We start from the raw sequence: 13,888 nt of genomic DNA, 5'->3' as shown, positions 1-13,888 counted from the left end.
AGAGCCAATGCCAGCTGGCTCCAGGATGGACCCACTGCTGGCCAAGGTCAAGCCAATCAGTGACAGTGGTAGTGCCTCTGTGACAACATATTTAAGAAGGAGAAAAAAAGTTGCCGTGGAAACAGAAACTGCAGCTGGAGAGAGGAGCGCGAACATGTGAAACAACTCTGCAGACACCAAGGTTAGTGAAGAAGGAGGGGGAGGAGGTACTCCAGGTGCCGGAGCAGAGATTCCCTTGCAGCCCGTGGTGAAGAGGATGGTGAGGCAGGCTGTCCCCCTGCAGCCCATGGAGGTCCACGGTGGAGCAGATATCCACCTGTAGCCCGTGGAGGAACCCACACCGGAGCAAGTGGATGCCCAAAGGAGACTGTGACCCTGTGGGAAGCCCACACTGGAGCAGGCTCCTGGCAAGACCTGTGGATCTGTGGAGAGAGGAGCCCACACTGGAGCAGGTTTGCTGGCAGGACTTGTGGCCCTGCAGGGGACACACCCTGGAGCAGTCTGTGCCTGAAGGACTGCACCCTGCAGAAGGGACCCATGCTGGAGCAGTTCATGGAGAGCTGTGTCCTGTGGGAGGGACCCCGTGCTTCAGCATGGGAAGAGTGAGGAGTCCTGCCTCTTGAGGAGGAAGGAGCGACAGAGACAATGTGTGATGAACTGACTGCAACTCCTATTCCCCGTCCCACTGCGCTGCTGCAGGGGGAGGAGGTAGAGAATTTGGGAGTGAAGCTGTGCCCAGGAAGAAGGGAGAGGTGGAGGGAAGATGTTTTGAGATTTGGTTTTATTTCTCATTACCCTACTCTGGTTTGAATGGTAATAATTTTAAGTTAATTTGCCCCAAGTTGAGTCTGTTTTGCCTTTGATGGTAATTAGTGAGTGATTACTCCCTGTCCTTATCTTGACCAATGAGCCCTTTGTTATATTTTCTCTCCCCTGTCCAGCTGAGGAGGGGGAGTGATAGAGTGGCTTTGGTGGGCACCTGGCACCCAGCCAGGGTCAACCCACCACAAGCTTTTTTCTTTAAACGATCCTAGCTGCAGCATTCTTCTGTCTAGTTCTTTTTGCCTATGCAAAGCAATAAGGAAGATGTTTGTTCCTGAAAAACCCCACCTCCTCATGTCTAGTCAGTTTCATGAAGTTCTAGAAGTGGTTTCCTGAAATTTCATAGGCTTCCTTATAAAGTCTGTTTTATGTTCATACTTAAAGACTGGGTGTAAAACATTCCAGAACTTTTGAGTGCACAAGTTAAGTAAAGGACTTAAGTGTACTTTTCCACCTCCAATTTAATCTTTCTCCCCATATGTCTGTTTTAAGTCCTTGTGAAGTTTCTCAACAGGCAGAGGTCTACCCACATCCAGAGACACTTAGGACTTAAATGCTTAAAGAGTAAGTGCTTCTCAATGAACAGCCCAGAGGAGAAAATCGGCTGTGGCATGTATCAATTATGCTACCTTCTAGTGAAGAAAAACTGAAGTTAATCTTGCAAAAAATTATTCTGGAACTGAAAACTGTTTTGATAGTTACTCATCTGGCAGTTTGAATTGCGTATTGAAATTTTATGTTAATATCTGTTAATTTTCTGTTAGTTAATCTGATTTGATCAAGCTCAGGTATGGTTGAGCCAAGTTCTTCACTGAAAGCTTGTCACTGTGGTATAGCTGTATCAAGAATTGCTGCCCAGAATCTGTGTTGAACAGCTGAGCTTCTACTTTGTCAGAAGAGGATGAAGACAAGTGGAATGTTACGGATCACCGACACAGTTGTTAAGTGTCCTACTTGTCCTTCAGCTGAGGCTGTTCTCTTAACTACAGACCCAGAGGACATTCTCTTTATTTGATGAAAGACCAAACTTCCTCTATAACTGAGGCACTGCAAGAGTGGTTTTCCCAACAGTCAATCTACCAAACTGAACTAACAGATGAAAACTGCTGCATTGAATGTATTAATCCAAGCCATTATCTTTTGACTGGAACTGAAAGTTAACTTTGCATGAGAAAACCAAGGAACTTCAGTGAGGGCTAAACATCCTGTTTAAAGGAATGGACTTGCTTAATTTTTTGTCCTCTTAAAGTGCTTGTGCTGTAGTTAGTCATCTGTAGTTGACTAGATGCTCTTGTTGAGAATAAGCTGTAACTTAAAATACTGGGGCTACATAATGATGGAAAAGGGTGAGGATTTAATATTTAGACTGATCCCTCCCAAATAATTTGGAAGTCAAGGCCAAAAATTAGAAATTCTCCTTAAACCCTTGCTTTGAAAATACATTGCTTCATCTTGGGGCAGTGTATTTTAATGACACTGAAGTATTTATTTTTAACTCCCAAATGCAATTGCATCTCACAAAGATGCTAATGGAAGCATACAGTTACCGTGTAATTTCTGCATAGCTGTTTGAAAATGACTCTGGCATTTGCTTCTCTCTTTTGAGGTGTTTGCCTGGGACATTTTGGCAGTATCATGGTATATCTGAGTTTGTCAGCATTGGATATCCTCCAAAGAGGAGAGCAGCTGTATTAGATGAATGACAGCTTGCGTTAATGGCATGCTTCAGAAGTTATCTGGAAACTGTGTACAAACTTCTAGCTGTTGGACAGTTTCCTTGTTGCTATTTTATCCTCGAAGAGTAAATCTGAGGGGCAGCTGGCCCAGGTCAACTCACCACTCTTGCCAAAACTAGTTAAGCTTCTGAAGTGCTTGAGACCAGTCTGTTCTTGAAGTTGATGCACTGCTTTTGAGACAGTGACTACTTTAGAGCAAGCTGTCTTTCCTGAAGTGTTTTAAAGAAAAGTAACTACTTGCTGTTGACTTGTTCTTAGATATTACAGTTATCACATGAGTAGAAAAACAGCTGTAGGTTGAATGGCAATGCAAAAGCTGCTGGTGGGTTTAAAATGTGCATCTTGTTTAACCTACAATATGTTTAGGATCCTGCAGTGTATTCAAAACTAATCTTTTTAGGGATATACCCATTGTATGTAATACTGGAAGTTTTTTGTGGAGTGTTTTATGTACTGGGAATGGTATTTTACTAATGATAGAGTTTTAGATAACACTGATAGAAATTTGTGTTCTGCCCCTCTTCCTCTGTTCCCCTTCTGCTGCTATCCCCATTTGTTATATAGCAATATTGATTTTTCAGGGTTGTCTCGTGACAGTTCTAGAGCTGGTTGGGGCTAAAATAATTGTCTTTTTCAGGGCTACTGCTACATTAAACTGTATTGGTTCATTGATGAAGTGCAGTTCTGTAAATAGAAATTGTAGCATGCACAGATGTAAGCATTTCTTTGATTTGAAATCCTGATGTTGGGAGAAATAGGCCTTAATATGAAATCTGGCTTTTAAATCAGACTTCAGCACCTACTCAACTGTTTCCTCTCTGGATTTACAGGATGTGTCATGTATCACTGAGTACTTGTCAAGCACAGTGAAGTTCTAGCTAACACCATGTGTCAGAGGTAATAGCTTTGATTAGATGAGGTAATAAGTTGTTACAAATGCACAGAAAAGCCGTGTAGTTCTAATACTGGTAGTTTATAAACCTTTTTTTAAATATGAGTACATCAAATTACTCTTTCTTTCTGTTTTTGCTTCAGGATCAGCTTAGCCAGTGTAGTAATGCCCTAGAGAGTTCTGAAGAGCTGCTGGAACTTGCTGCACAGTCGCTGGACATAAAGGACCCTGTGGAATTCTTAAAGGTAGAAAACATTGAATGGATGTGCATAAGGCAGATGTTGGTATTTGTCTCAGTTTGAAATATCCTTTGCATTACTGTACTGGATGCTGCAAACTTAGCAGGAATACTGAGAGTAAGGATAGAGAGGCATATAAAAATACAGTTAATGCTCTATTGAGGAGGCCAAGTCAAGACCTATAGTCTTGAATTTTTATGCAGTCTCTAATAAGTTTTTTCTCATTTAGAGTGAGGGGGGAGGGAAAGGAATGCCTTCTCTTGGACAGCTGTCAGTGTTAAGCAAATTTGCACTGGTGCTAGGTAAGCAAACCCAGAAAGTGAGGGTGAAATAAATCTATAAAACCAAACCAAGACTTACAAAATGTGTGATGGCCAGCACTTAAAGCCATGGCAAGTGACCCATCGGTTGCCCAGCACTGTTAACATGACACTTGCAGAGAGTCTCTGTGTTCTAGCTGCAGCCATGTGTGGATGACAAGATGTTTGTTTTGCACAAGTTCATGCAAGCTGTGGATCTTTAATTTGCAACTGTGAACTCTATAGCTGTCCTGAAAGATGTTATGAAACTGAATTCAGGGCAGCTCTTCCTCTATTCCCCCAAACATGATGTGTTTGTATACTGTGTAGGCAAGAGCCTGGTTTGGGCATCGCATTGTGATTCCAGTACAAATAATGTGTACTTTAACACAGCAGACTTGTAAATAAGGCAACATGTATCTAACTGGAAGAATATACTTACAAATTAATAAAACAGTTCTACATATACATTGACTGGGTACACTAGGCTTGCTATAATAATCCTAGTGTTAGTAGTGGGGTCAGCCACGCCAAATCCAAGACCCAATTACTTTTGCCTTTCTGCATTTTAACAGGAACAAGGACACAAATTATTCTGAAAGAGCAGGCAGAAAAATTGTGTTACTGTGTTAGTTACACCTTTTGGCAATGTTTGCTGTTGTACTTCCTGAGTGTCAGCTTTGATTTATTTGCCTTGAAGAGTGACAGTTTCTAAACTGAATATTTTTTTTAGCACTTCAGTTTGAGCTGTCCTTTCTGTCTTGTCATAGTGATGTGTAAAAATTAAGTTAGCTCTTGAGCACTATGCAGAATGTAGCTTTGAATTTAATGTAAGTAGTTTCTCTTCAGATATCTCTAATGCTTTTTTTTCAATCAAATGCATTAAGGAAAATTATTTGAGTGTTTGGGGGGGAAATCTATCTAAATTTGGAGTCTGAGGCTTAAGATACTGAAATCCAGTTCAGTGAACTCTGATATCTAGGGTTTGAAACTTGTATTATACTGGCTTGCACTTGTAAATGTACCTTCAGATATGGCATTTTAAGGTAATTGCCTTGGCTATTAGCTAGCTGAATCTATTGCTCTGCTAATGGGAATACCAAGTGTTCCTGAAAGGGCAGCTCTGGCCCTGACTCTCTTCTATTGACACAAATTTTCTTCAGATCCTCTAGTAAATCAGTTCAGAAGAAACTAGTGTAAGACTAAACTAAGATTATTTCTGTAAATTTTTTTTCTATATTAGATTTTTGGTGGCTTCATTTGTCAAATTGGCTTACCTGGAAGTCAGAAGAACATGAATGCTAGCACACAGGAGAGTTAGTGTGTTAGATAGGGTTCAGTGGTTAGATAGGATGTGATTTGACACTGCTGGGCAGCTAATCTGAGATTGGCTGTTACCCTTCTTTGTCATTAGCCTGGAAAAAAACTAAATTCAAAGGAGTTAAGCCAGGACTGTCTTGCAAAAGGCTGTTCATTGAGTCCTGGCTACCACATATTCCACAAGGTGGAGAGGTTATGAAGAAGGCTTTTGTTTTTAAATAGGTGTTAGCTGCTTTGTCTACAGCTGTCATGTAGGAAAAATCCGTCAGTAGTTCCTACAATAACATTGGTTTGGGGTAAAACAAAGCTACCTCTTAAGCTAAATTATTTGCTTTATTCTGCTTCCCGCTTTAGGAATACAAAATTGGTTTTATAGCAGGGATAGTAGTGATTTTTATTTATTTTTTTTTTTCATTGAGCTTGCTTTATAGTTAATGAAAAATTTGAAAGTCCTCCACTTCTGTTTGACTTTAAACTGGGAAGCTGCCTGATGTTTCTTGTCCCCTGTTTGGAAGGGAGAGTATTTCAGCTGAATGGTAACTAGATCAAGTAGCAATGTTAACTCCGAGCATGGATTCAACAGACCTAACTAAGCCATCATGTTTTGTCTTAGGTTTGCAGTTCCTCTTAGTGAAGGACAGGGATTTTGTCTTTCCAAATGCCAGTTAATGGTTATCTTTGAACTATGCCATTACCAATTCTGTATCTGCTTCAGCAGTATGATTTAAATGCTGGGAAAAACTATGTTCTGTGGTTTTGAATAGTGACATATGGAGAGAGCCTTTTAGGAAGTGTTGTCAGAATAGTACAATAACTTTCAGAGGAAAAATTAAAGCAAGTCCTATTTTTTCTTGTTTGTCAGAGCATACTTCTTATGATATGAAGCCAGACAAGTCAGGTATGGTTAGATGCCACTACTAAGCACTTTAGTTTCACAGAAAATACCATGGTAGTTGAATTTTACTTACTTGGTCGTGTAGCTCTTTTAAAATGTGATGGAGAGTAACTTAACTGATTAAGAGAATTCTGAAGAGACAAAGTCACACCCAGGATGTTGAGTAATTTGGAATTGGTTTGGTGTGGTTCTTGAGAATTTTTTTCCCAGGTGATACTTGTTGCAGTTCTAACCAATACTATTAACATGCTTTATGGGAAAACTTATTTTGATGGGAATGTGAAACTCATTTAGATCTTTAAATCTGAGCAATACAGCTGAAATTGTTCTCAGCCTTCTTGCATGTTACTGCAATTGATACTTGCATGGAAATACTAACTACTTTTTCTTTCTTCTTCCTGACATGCATCAAGGCTGCCAGACAGATCAAAGATAGGTACAGTACAAAGTCTATTGCTTTTGTGTCTTTGAATTAACCTTATCCTCAAAAATCCATTTATTTTGAAAGGGTCATAGTCAGCTTAAATTAAATTCATTGACTCTTCCCTAAGTGTTGTGACATCACAACTTTTGAGAGAGAACTAAAAACTTCTATGCCTCTCATGTAGTGTTTTTCCTTGCTGACTGTTGGCCTTTCATACCTTGGTAAAGGGAAAGATGTTTTTAATGCAGGGAAGTAGAGCTCTGCAGCAGCTATTAGTGGTTTTGTTTGGTTTTGTTTGGTTTTGCTGTTAAGACAATACATCATTAATTATTATTAATACTAAACTTCTGATTTATTATACCCGATGGGTGAAATTTTATAATGTTTCAAGCTGACTCTGCCCCTTTAAATTATGGGAGAATCTTGTTGTTGGCGGGTTTTTAAGTACTTACAGACTTTTGCTAGCTAATTTTCCTTTTGAGTGTAAAAGGTCTTGTAGCTGTTGAAATACTTCTGGTGACATCACTGGCTAATGTTAGTGAAATTGCTATTTCTTTGAACTATGTCTTCAAACTATTGTTTAGAAAGCAAAACTTTACTGTTTCAAAATAAATGCTAAAGCAGTTTTTCTTCACTTGGAGGAATAACTATGTTCTGAGAGTCTGACTTTCTGGTTCGGAAAACTTACTACAATGTGCATAATATTTTGAAAGACAGCTCACAGGGTGTTTCTAGTGGATGTTGCTCTCAAGAACCAAATAGGTTGGCTTTCAATTTACAGGTTTTCAAGGAAGGGTCTGATTGTCTAAATTCTCTGAAGCTTTCTGTAAAATGAGTAGTTGCTAGAGAAATTAATCTTTACTTTTCAAGGGTAAAGATTTAGTGTCCTTAACAAATCAGAGGGATAGTGGCAGTGATAGGAATCTTAATACTTTTTATCTGTAATAAGCATCCTCTTACTCTTCCAGTTTCTTGAAGTGCTGTGTGATTTAATCCTTTTGAACCAATTGTGGCTGGTTCTCTGTCTAAGATCAGTGTCTAAACAGAAGTTAAAAAGATGTCTGAAGCTGACTACTCAGTGTTCTCTTACTGCTAATTAGAGGATTATCCTTCCTTAAGATTTACTCTGCCCATCTGGCTAAACAGTTGAATCTGCTAGGCAGCCCATACTGAATTCAGAACATCAACTCTGTCTTGGGAAATCAATTGACCTGTCTCTTATGATGTTCAGTTCAGTGTCATAATTGTTTTATATCCTAAAATTGTAATGCTTCTGTCTTTAATACTCAACTTCATATTTCCTCCCCCTTCTTCACTACCTGATTTTTTTGGTTTTCACCATTCTTTAATGTACCTGTAGTTAGTACACAATACTAGTGAAGTACTTAATGTATCGCTTCCTGTGAGCTATTAGGTGTTCTAAAGGTGCCACAGATCTGTGGGTGTAAATTGGATGCAAGTGTTAGCAGTTAACTTTTTGTGGTGTGTATATTACTTTCTAGTTAACAATCTCTGTTTTTTAAAGCAGGAGTTAGGACCTGTGTGCTGTCTGAATCAATGTTATTCAAATTCTGCTGTGTGGCCTGATGTTTTCAGAGTTACAGATCTGTACAAGAGACTTGTCCTCCTTTTTTTGGTGGTGTAGTTGATGGAGTCCAGGAGTGTCTTAGGAGTATTCAGAATAAGGACTGAGCTAAGATTTCAGGAGTGGAAATGGGACCTGTGCTTCAGTGTATCTTGTAAGAACGATCTGATACTTGCATGTTCCAAAGCAATATGGTGTCTGCAACTTAACCATTTCTTCATCCCCTCATAGGTTCAGAGGTAGATATGAAATCAGAATATTCAGCTTGTTCACTGCTATTTATAAATGCCTCCTGAGCAATATCTAATGTGAAAACGCACTTTGGAGCTAATGAGTGGGTTTTGTCAAGCAGGAAAGTCTTTGGACCTCTTTAAAGGTTTAAGCTTCAAATTTTGAAGTATATAAAACGTGATCCTGATTCTGCAGTGCTTTAGGTTTTTCATACTTCCTGATTTTGTGTAAAGTGATATGAGTTTTGTTTTGTCTCTTATCCAAGGTCTTTTTCACTAGTAAAAGAAGTTTTAAGCTCTTCTCTAGTCACTCCTAGTATTTCTTTTTCTAGTAATACGGAATAACTGGAAGCTGGCACCATGTTCTCTTTGAGACAGTCACATTAGCAAAAGTTTCTATTTTGGAGTCTGTGCTAAATGGTAAACAGTTATCTGTTATAAGAATGTTCTGGTCTTTGATCAGTATTTTGGCTAACAGTTTGACATTAACAATACAGATTATCTGATTGCTGTTTTTGAAAATGGCTATAGGACTTAAACAATGCAAAATACATTTTGCTAATGCTGCTTTCTTGACTTTAGAGTCACAATGGCTTCAGCGTTCCGCATCTCTCTGAAACCAAAGGTCAGTGATAGTATGACTCATTTGATGGTGGACTTCGCTCTGGAAAGGCGGATGCTCCAGTCTGTAAAGTTTTTGCCAGGTAAAAACTGTATACAGTGAGTTTAATCTGTTACTACATGAACAATTTACTATATTTAAAACAAACAAAACAAAGGCATACCTCTTGCACCCTAATGAGCAAATTTTTCAGAGTACCTAAATTCATTCTTGTTCATTGGATGTCATGCTGAATACCTTGAGGGTAAAAGAGTTTTCTATTTATATTATGTTAATTTCTACATAATATAGCATTTCAGAAAATAACATTGATCTCAGAAGCAAGAATGAGTCTTCCAGACTGTGTTTTTTCTTGAGTTGTCAGTTCCTTTGTACTTCCTGAAGTTATTTTAAGTTTCTCAGGACTGTATCTGCTAGCTTGATGCTTAGTAACACTCCAAAGTCCTAGTCATCTGCAGTAGTTATGCATGGAACTGTAAGGTAATATGTTGCGTACAAGAGTGGTGATATGGTCTGAAATGCGAGAGAGGGATAACCTACTAGGGCAGTGATATTACCGTAATACAAAATGTGTATTGATGCATCTATTTGTTACTTTTGAAAGTAAACTTAGGTGCAGTATATGTCTTTAATGTCTTTTTATTGACATTGCTTTCCTATTTAAACTTCTTTGCCCTTGACTAATACCAAGACTATATTGACAAGAGTAATGCTAGCAGGGACGTAAATTGTTTCATCTCTAGGTCACTAATCCAAATATGTTAAGGACTTGGCAGCATCAGTTTACATTTCTGCCCATTTATCTTGTATGATACAGGTACTGTATGTGGTAGCAGGTGTAGTAAACTACCAACATTATTCCTAGTGGTCAACTAGGAGTGTCTAGGCAGAAATTAACCTTTTAGTCTTAGACTCTGGCTGGCAATCATTGCTCTATGTCATAGATAAAGGAACAAGGTAGGTAAGCTGATCACAGTGTACCTGTTTATCAGGAAGGGGAGTGCAAAGATATAATGGCAAGCATGAACAAAGTCTTATATCTAGATGAAGATATTATTTAGTATGACCTTTCTTGTACATCACTTTCTGTATCAAATATGCAGGAGTTTAAATTGTTTGTGCCTTTGATTTGTAGACAGAACAATTAAGTGTCTGGGTATCTTGCTTTCTTCTACTGTAGTGCTAAGCTATGAAATTACTCTGACACCAAATACTGATAGTTCAAACTGTCGCAGGCAAAATTGCAGAGCATTGATAGACCTTCATACTGATGCCCTAGTGTGGGAATTGAAAACAGGTTTGGTGTTGTGGTAGTGCATGCATTTGAACACTGCTTGCCAGAATTATGGTCACTCCAAACATGTGGGAGGTTCTTTATCTCGGGTGTTACACCATGACAAAAATAATGGGAGTAGGTAGCTAAACTTAGAGGTATATGTTCTGAAATACTTGTCCTCATCTTAATTTTTCTTTTGCCTAAGAAGAGATCTTACTGATGTAATTCTCAAAGAATTGTTGGATGACTTTGAAATTTGATGGCAACTGCATGTGATCAACACTTGAGAATTTGTTATGGTTTAATCCCAGTGGGTAGCTAAGCATCACACAGCTGCTTGCTCACTCTCCCCTGCCGCAGTGCGATGAAGAAGAGAATGAGAAGGGTAAACATGAAAAAACTTGTGGGTTGAGATAAAGACAGTTTAATAGGTGAAGCAAAAGCTGTGTGCATAAGTGAATTCATTTGCTACTTCCCATTGACAGGCAAATGTTCAGCTATCTCCAGGAAAGCAAGGCTCCATCATGTGTAACAGTTATTTGGGAAGACAAAATGCCATGACTCTGAAGGTCCCTCCCTTCCTCCTTCCCCCAGCTTTTATTGCTGAGCATAATGTCATACGGTGTGGGATATCCCTGTGGTTAGTTGGGGTCAGCTGTCCTGGCTGTGTCCCCTCCCAACTTCTTGTGAACCCCCAGTCTACTTGCTGATGGGGCAGCGTGAGAAACAGAAAAGGCCTAAAACCCCTGTGTTACCAAAACTGTTTTCATCACAAATCTGAAGCATAGCACCATACAAGCCTCTATGAAGAAACGTAACTGTGTCCCAGCCAAAACCAGTACAGACTTGAATACTTTTGCTTTCAGTCTCTTCTGTGGCGCTTATTTGTTCTTCAGCATTTTAAACCTCTGCCACGAGTTTCAGTGTAATTCCTGCTTGGCTTGAACTGCAGGGATGTGAGGGGTAAAAGTGTGCGTTTCACTAGTGCTAGGTTAAAATATTTGAATGGATCATGAAGGGAGAGTGTGGGAGGATGTGAAGTAGTGTGCATAAAGCAAACCAGGCCTTCTGCTTCTAGTGGACCTGCTATAGCTAGGAGATGTTTGGATCTGCATGGTAAAATTACACATCTCTAAATGTCTCAACCATAATTAATGTGATGCTGATTGTCATCAGTCATTGTGGAGGGGATTCATGGCTAACAATCTGTTCAAGAAATAGTTTTCAACTGCATAAAGGCAACCTGTATGTAATTAGGACTTGGTCACTGGGGCATACCTATACAGATCAACACAGTTAAGGGTTTAAGTGTTATGAAGAGGGATGTTTTTTAACAGACAAAATCTGCAGGTCTGTCAGTTCCACAGATGCATCAGTATTGTACTGTTTGATGTTCCTGCTTGATATGTTGACTTGCAGGCCACTTTATATAGATTTCAAGCTGATCCTTCCTCCAAAAACTGCACACAATAAAACATCTTCACTTTCTCCAGCAAAAATCTTCCTTGAATGTACTTTGGACACTATGAAGAGTATGTAAACACCTTCTTTTGAAAAACATTTTCCAATTACCTGAGTGCTCTTTGTTTTCATGGAGGTAGATTTCTATTGTCTATAAACAAAAGTTCGGTATTTTCTTTAGTGAATCTTAGGAATTCTTTCCCCTTCTTTCAAGACAAATGATGAAGAGGAAAGAAAACTAGGTAACTGCTGATTGGCTAGTGGAAACTTACACTGATAGTTGTCCGTAGTCAGGAAAGTAAACTTAAATGATACTGTTGGAGGGCTGCAGCTATACTTACCTTCCAAAGACTCAAATAAAACTTTGCTTCTTAATGTTCTTCCTGTGTAGTGTTATTCTAAATGTAGGTTCATAATTCCAAGTCCACTCTATTGTAGCATGTCTTTCTTACTGCTTCCAGAAGGCGATCACACCAACTTAGTGACAAAACAAACTTCTGGAAAATGTGATGCAAATATTCACTCTAGAGCTAATTTGTATTTCTCATTTTGTAAAATGCATGCTAAGTGAAAGTGATATGCCTAGTCTTCTATCGTGCTTTGCTAATGGAATAGATCCTCTAAAAGGAATGTTACTGGGCCAAGAGCAACTTCTGAACTCTATACATCCAAGGAGAATAAATTAATATTCAGTCCATTCTTTTTAAACTGATCTGTATATTTGTCTTTCTGCAGTCCCTAAACCTCCAGAGATAGATCTAGCAGCATGTCTGGTTGCTGACAACTGCATAACAGTATCGTGGAAAATGCCTGAAGAAGACAGCAGAATTGATCATTTTGTACTGGAGTATAGGAAAACCAACTTTGATGGGCTTCCTCGAGTAAAAGATGAACAGCGTTGGGAACTGATAGACTATATTAAAGCTACTGAATATACATTATCAGGTAAAGGGGTTTTTTATACTTCAAAACCAAGAATATTGGTATAACTCTTTATGCTTGGAAGTTTTGCAAAATACTCATTTTCCTGTATGTAATGAAGCTTCTATTGTTTCACGTTAGTCTTGGGTGCTTCGTACAGTAATGGCTCTGCCTTTTATTTTGACTTTGAAGTTTTATAAAATATCGTGTTAAATGAAGTTCACACTGATATTTAAGCTTGTTTTTTGCAGATTGAGATAAATGGAAGACAGCTACATAGAATAGATCTTAGTCTTGTAAAAACTGTCAGTAATTAATATCAATTCAAGTTTCTAAACATTCACTTTTTAGGTCTGAAATTTGATACAAAATACATCAACATTAGAGTACAAGCTTGCAACAAAGCTGTGGCAGGGGAGTACTCTGATCCTGTGACCCTGGAAACCAAAGGTAAAATTTGAAAGACTCTTAACCTTAGATGTAGTGAAAACCCTGTGCTTACTGTTCTGCCTTCATATATGAACTTGTATGTTAAGTCTGCTTCTGCATGAGCACTGCTGAAATGTGTCCTAAGTGAAAAGGAAGACAACCATTTCTTTAAAGGATTAAGAATCTTATTGGCACAAATCTGGCCTTCTAGCATTCAGACACTAAAAATGAGGTAGTGATGTAACTTTTCCAACAGGGTTTGACATTGATTGTTTTGATCTGTGGATTGACAATATTATGTGCCACTACATCATGCCAACATATGGCAAGAGAAGGTGAACCTTGTGGCTGAGCATCAGTAGGACTCTTATGGCATCTAAACTGTTGGTGTAGTTGGCTGGTGATTGGTACTTGGGATGTGACAGGTAATAGCTTTCTGTAAATAAAAGGTGCTGGAAAGGATTTTTTTGACTTTGTACCTGTAAAGTCTAATCACTGTCAATATTAAAAAAAAAAAAAATAGGCAGCTCCAAATTGCTGAAGTTCTTAAGTCATTGTGTTAGTAATCAATTGGTCTGAGGATGGTGGCTTCCTAACATCATTTTGTAATTAAACTAGAAGAAAAATTTCTTGGAAGTGGTGTTTTGTGACAGAACACATGTTTTAACTACTGTGGTGGAGATAATGATGCTGAGGCTTTATAGCCAAATGTGTAGTGTAAAGGCCAAAACGACTGA

The 13,888-nt window shown here is 38.7% G+C and overlaps 1 protein-coding gene across 7 annotated transcripts in view; it reads left to right on the top strand.

Moving 5' to 3' along the window:
• Positions 1–13,888, top strand: part of FSD1L (fibronectin type III and SPRY domain containing 1 like) — a 37,212-nt gene that overhangs the window by 7,168 nt on the left and 16,156 nt on the right. For all 7 annotated transcript variants that reach the window (XM_069776638.1, XM_069776636.1, XM_069776634.1 and 4 more), the window contains 5 exons: positions 3,594–3,695; positions 6,617–6,639; positions 9,025–9,146; positions 12,537–12,746; positions 13,074–13,172. In XM_069776638.1, the coding sequence (XP_069632739.1) occupies positions 3,594–3,695; positions 6,617–6,639; positions 9,025–9,146; positions 12,537–12,746; positions 13,074–13,172 (556 nt within the window). The remainder of the gene's footprint in view (positions 1–3,593; positions 3,696–6,616; positions 6,640–9,024; positions 9,147–12,536; positions 12,747–13,073; positions 13,173–13,888) is intronic.

Source organism: Haliaeetus albicilla, chromosome Z, assembly GCF_947461875.1.
Source record: "Haliaeetus albicilla chromosome Z, bHalAlb1.1, whole genome shotgun sequence".
Lineage (NCBI taxonomy): Eukaryota > Metazoa > Chordata > Aves > Accipitriformes > Accipitridae > Haliaeetus > Haliaeetus albicilla.
This window is presented reverse-complemented; position numbering and strand designations above follow the sequence as displayed.